Source organism: Cupressus sempervirens, chromosome 10 (assembly GCF_028749045.1).
Source record: "Cupressus sempervirens isolate cs-2001-9-10 chromosome 10, ASM2874904v1, whole genome shotgun sequence".
In the NCBI taxonomy this organism is placed as follows: Eukaryota; Viridiplantae; Streptophyta; class Pinopsida; order Cupressales; family Cupressaceae; genus Cupressus; species Cupressus sempervirens.
The window spans coordinates 360,710,003-360,716,002 of record NC_143127.1 but is presented as its reverse complement, the minus strand read 5'-3'; the positions used below and the strand labels follow the sequence as shown (position 1 = coordinate 360,716,002).

Below are 6,000 nucleotides of genomic sequence, written 5' to 3'. Positions count from 1 at the left end.
AAAGGAAGCCATAAAAACAAGAATGCAAACTAAGTAGCAAATCCATAGCCTCCTTGATGCAATGATTTATTCATAGATGTTTCGTTGGATGTGCTCACTCAAACATAACAATGGTTCAGGTGCAAAAATGGGTGAGAGAGATAACAATGTTGAGGGTTTGGATTTATAGGGTTGGAATGAGATAAACAAATGGTAAAATTTGATTGAAAAGTTCAGTGGTGGAGGATGCTTGAGATGAGTAAGAGGAATTTTTGTTGAGTTCATGGGGGACAAGCCACATGAGAACGTACATGGGGTCCATGTGCATGATGTGATAGAAGAGTTGATTTATTTGCCTATTTTTCTTGATTAGGATTGTGCATATGATTAGAAAAGGTGATTGGACTTGATAAAATAGGACGAGAATGAGAAAAGCAAGAGGATGTTATGGGAGGAGGGAGAACGAGTTTTTTTTTTTGGGAAAAATTCCAAGTGTGTGAAAATGATTAATTAAGAAAATAACGTAATTTACTTTATCAAACTAGGGGTCAAGATGCAAGTGGATGAGTTAGAAATGTGCAAGTGGATGAGAGGAAATAATATTTTTGAATTAATTTAAATTCAAAATATAGGAAAAGGGATTATATATTTTTAATTTAGAAAGTTAAGACTATAGGCAACTTAAATTATTTAATTTACGTAGGATTATAAACAAAATGGGGAATTAATCAAATAGACGAGTTATTTAATTAATATGACAACTTTAGAAGAATGATAAGTCCGATATAGTTTGATCAAATGTTTAATGATAAGTTTTATATGTCTATTGATACATAGTTGTTTCATATTTTTGTTTAATGTCACTAATGGGAACCCATCTATTTAGAGAACTTGAAGTGCAGAGGATAAAAAAGTGAAACTATTCTCCGATTCGTTGGCCCAGTCTTACTATAAGATCTACCTAATCTTTGAAATTCAATGGTATATTCTTTCCTTTAAATTTGATCTAAAAACACTTTAAATACTATGAAAAATAAATATAAATTAACATTTTTAATTATACGATTCAAAACTTTAATTTTATTATCTCTACTTTTTTAAACTCAAATTGAAATGATATTTTAAGAATTGAAAATATTTTAAAATTACTCGTAAACAATCTTTAAAATAAAATAAAAGATATCTAAACTTAAAAATTCTATAAGATCATTAATCAAATTATATCCAAACCAATAGAACCATGAATCCCAATACATGATTAAGAAACATAAGCATATAAGAATCTGACAGTAAAAATCAGTTTCAAGATGGCTAAAAGCACAATTAGTTTGGTAAACTAGTTGTTTAGGCTTTGTCATTTTCATAATTTCTCCATTTACGCATGAAGGCTCCACCAAAAGAACACAATGTTTTATACGCACTTTTGATTCCAACGGGCAAATTTTCTGTTATTAACATTAGAAAAGCCCGCTTAAAGCCGCTCTTATTTACTCAGACTAGAGGAGGTAGAGGTCACACGCCAACAATCAAATTACGAGATATTTATTTATCTATCGATCAACTTCTTGCACTCTCAGAGAGGGTTGGAATTGGTTATTTGTACAGCACATCAATGGCTTCTTTTTCGTCAATAAGATGTGCTCGATTTAGCACGATTTCCACTGCAATTGGGATCAAACGCCTCACACACAGAAAGCCGTCCAGGCTTTTCTCTAATTCCTTTGAATGTGCCGTCATCTCGTCCTCTCCAGGTAAAGAATTATTCAATTTATTTATTTAGGTTGGATGGGGAATTGTTGTCTATCTCATTCTTTATTCGTTTAGCTTTTATAGCACAGTAGACGTTTCTATTGTCGTCAATTCGTTTAGAAAATTTTTAACGCTGGAAACAAGGATAGATGTAAATGAAAATTCGAAGTTCGCTTGTGTTTTTCTTTTCGACTGATATATCTGTGGGGAGATTTTCGGGTTGCCTGCATCATGGTGTGGGCTATGCTTTTATTAAATGTTAAGGATGTTACGAATAGTCTAATTGCATCTAGTTCTCAGTGATGTTCCTCATTATCATCACGCCAATACGTTACTGCTTGGTTCTACGAGGGTTACTACTTTTCTTGTTAGTCCATCTTGGTTCTATGTGTCTTTTGAATAGATAGACAGATGAAGAGGGAGCTAAAATTATTGGTCACTTCCTATTGCTTTTTAAAAACTTCGGACTGAAAATTATATATTCTCATTCCATCTTTTTTGAGTGTTATCTAGTACTAGATTCTTCTATAGTTTTTTCGTCCGAAATCATAGGGTGATGTCAAATAAACTGTAATATGCAGCCTGAGAGAAAATATAGGAGCCAATTGTATGGGACCTCAGTATTGCAGAACATTTTTTCATAACTTTGTACAAAAGTAAAATTTAGATTACTTAATCTATTTTAACTAAGTGGGTTTCTTAGCCTAGTATAAACAATAAGTATGTTTTACATCAGAAAGAAGAATAGGTTGCTTGTAGAAATATGAAGAAGAGGTTTAAGGAAGCGTAATTTATTGATGGCTGAGATTATTTGTGTACGGCATTGTTTCTAACTGGGCTTGATCAAGGAATGGAATCAGTGATATGCATCAGGATCTCTTTTTCTATACTTACTGCTTCTATAATTCATTTCGCCATTCTGTACAATCCCCTCCTCTCGAGCATGGTTGTATCGGAAAGGCTGCGGTCCTGTCCTTAGGCAGTGGAGCTTTTCTATTTGGCCTTGGTTCTGTTCTCGCACTTCGTATTTTTCCCCACTTTTTTAAAATCTCGAGACTTGTACTGGCTGGGTGGTGGTGTTGGAACCTTTGGGGACTTGCTTTCGGAAGGTAAAATCTAACTTTATCAATGGCAGTCAAATCCTGCCAAAGTGCCCATGTGATCAGCTCTCAGTATCTGTGGGAGTGTGTGAATACAGCTAGTGAGATACGCTAATGCAGGTATGAGTATTTTTCAGGCTTATAACTCCTACTGTATTGTTGTCTGTATTTTTCTGTTGTTCTTTTTGAATGCATACTTGCCTTGTTAAGTAAAGTAGTTACTTTCCACAGTGTGGATGCACAAGGGACAAGGTATGTATCAAAGCTAATTAAGCAAACCTTGAGAATGGAAATACAGAATTTCAAATTTCATGGATACATTTGTGTACAGTAGTGTTCTAGGCGTGCAAATGAGTGAGGTGAAATTTGGATTCAAATTGTTTGCTGTTTGAAAGATAGGATATCAATGCTGTAATGTCCCCTTCATGGGTGTAACTGTAAGCGCCATTTAGGGATTCTTAGCCTGTCTTTATTCCCTAAGCTAATTTGGAGTGAAAAGATAATAACTAATTAATTAAATTAGGTTGTCTAAGTTTGGTGAACTTCTATTTAATTAATTATTTTATAATAAAATGATTTGTTAAATGGAAAAAGGACTTTTCAAAATTTCAAAATATAAATTTTTAATTAAATATGTCACTTGGTAGGAAATTGAATATTATTTTATGATTTTGGGTTAAAATTTTATAGAAGGAACTGGAAAGGAGAAGGGAATTGTTGGCATTCTCATTTTTACAATACCTTAGCTTAGAGAAGAGAGAAACTGTTCATCTTCACCTTAAGGACAGAAATCCTGCAACGGATTGGTCTTGAAAATGTAAACCCTCCTATCTAGGCTACAACTGGATTTGTCTAGGACTCATAGGTGCACATAGTGTTTGGAGATTGAGCAGACCTAAGCCTAGGTATTAAGTTTATATTCTCTTCAATGTGGCCACGTGTAGTGACTAAATTGAAAAGTTATTCTAATATTATTTGTAATTTTTAACAGAGCACATGGATATATATATAACCATCCAAGCCGTGGCAAGGAAAGTTGTTATGTTTCCTCCTTAGTTAGGTTAATCAGCATTTAGTTAAGGTGTTCTTCAACACCAATAATTGAATATGTATTTAAATTAAAAAAATACTATATAAATGTTAAATAAAATCAAAAACAAATTCTAAATTTGGGGCCTAGTTGGGAAAACTTATTTTAAAACAAAAGTAAATAAATAAATAAATAAAATTAAACCTAATAGTCCTACGGTGGTTTGAAGTGCGTCTTCAAAAAGGCATATATATAGGACTTAGGTTGCTGGGCTAAAGAGGATAGGAATGATATTTTTTGTGCTACATGAATTTTAGCCTTCCAAGTAGGAAACCCTTTGTTGGGGGCATACTAAGGTTTGGAGTCTGGACATACCTCAAATCCCAATGAAGTCATATTACCATAATATTTCAAGTTTAGGAATAATATTTAAGCTATCTAGAGGGTGCTGAATGCTATTATCAGCCGTTTTAGCTTGAGTGCAAGGAGTTGCCAGCATCTTGTGGAGACAAATTGAGCTACAAGAGGTACAAACCCCACCATCACAGGTCTCTAAGAAAGGTACTTGGTGGATAGATCTTGTTGAAATAAACATCCAAGATCCTCAAACTGCAACCCAAATAGCCTTCACATAACAAGAATGAAGCAACAAAGAATATGTCATTCCACCAAATCAAGAATACAATATGATATAGATGCAATGTATTTCAATGCTAGAAGTACCTTGCTTATATAAGAACATGACTTATGTCTTAATCTAATGACATGAGATGACTAAGATAAACAAATGTTAAATGTGTGATGCAAATTTTAAATACCTAGAACTAAAAGTAAATGAGGTGAACATGGCCCCATTATAAGTCACTTCTAGAGTGTCACATGGTTTTCCACTAATAACTAGATAGAAAATTACCTCATTAACACTAAGAACTCCCCACCCCCCTCCTCCCAAGTGTAGGTTAAGGAGATGGAATTTTTATGCAAATGATGCAAAAGATGAGTTACAAAGGCTTGATGAGGTACCCATATACAATGCAATGCAATCCTTGACAAATGGGGAAAAGGGCAAAAACTCTTTGGGAGAAAATTCCTCTTCAAAAGAGAGAAAATGCAGGATTAATTTTGTCTTGAAAACAATTCCCTAAAACAAGAGGAACATAAAGAACATCACTGAAGTGCAAGAAGTTGCAGAGAACTATCAAAGGATGATTGATATAGTGTTACTATTGAAGAATGTCAGCCGACTAGATTGCCGTCGGTGTTTTTGTATTCTGTAGCCGACAGGTAAATAGTTTGTAGTGGACATAATGTTTGTGGTTGACGGACTCCTTCGGAAAGGTTCGGCGGATAGTATTTATATCCCGTTTGGGATCATTGTAAATGGTCTATCGTTCAATCTTATCTTATCAAGCATAATGTAATGTTCTGGCATATTCGAATAATCTAAGGAATTCTGCTGTTCGTGTTTCATTATTTGTGTGCATTTCTTAATTAACCTATGCGGTAAACATTTGGCGCCGTTGCCTTATGAACCTGGAAGGTGGGAGGAATGAAGATTAATGCCCAATCAACTTAACAAGGATCGAAATAAGCCCAAGGGAAAAGATGGAATCTGTACTGCACAGGAGAATTTAATTTTGGCATAGCAAGCCGAACGCCGATGAAGATTTCAGAAGATTGCCAACGGAAACTGAAGCACAGAAGACCTGTTGGAGGAAACTCGGCAGCGGGTGGAATTGGTGGAAGAAGCACGGGAGGAGTATTTGAATTTGTGTTCGCTGAGGGAAGAGAATCCAGACGGAAGAGTATCGACTTGCACGGCTCGGAGTGCTGACGGAGCAAGAGCGTGGAGTGAACTCTTCGTTTGGGATATACTTCCGCAAGGGACAACTTCGGAACACCCTTCTTCACCAAGGTTCGCAACTGTTGAGTCTGCCGGTGTGGGAGTGCAGTCCGCCGGTGTGGGAGTGCAGACCGTCGATGTGGGAATGCAGTCCGCCGGTGTGGGAGTACAGATCGCTGGTGTGGGAGTGTAGTCCGCCGATGTGGAAGACCAGTCTGCCGGTGTGGGAGACTAGTCTGCTGGTGTGGGATTAAACAACGCCAGTATTGCAGGACCGAGCAATGTCTGTTTACAGAAAC

At 35.8% G+C, this 6,000-nt stretch overlaps 1 protein-coding gene across 5 annotated transcripts in view; it reads left to right on the top strand.

The window, feature by feature from the left end:
* Positions 1 to 1,327: 1,327 nt before the first annotated feature.
* LOC149534136 (Putative thiol-disulfide oxidoreductase DCC) overlaps positions 1,328 to 6,000 on the top strand; it is a 291,905-nt gene continuing 287,232 nt past the window's right edge. For 2 of the 5 annotated variants that reach the window (XM_089805393.1, XM_089805392.1), the window contains exon 1: positions 1,346 to 1,730. In XM_089805393.1, the coding sequence (XP_089661519.1) occupies positions 1,361 to 1,730 (370 nt within the window). In that variant the 5' untranslated portion in view covers positions 1,346 to 1,360. Of the gene's footprint in view, positions 1,731 to 6,000 lie in introns of all 5 variants that reach the window. The other 3 variants (XM_089805389.1, XM_089805391.1, XM_089805390.1) reach the window with 3 other exon arrangements.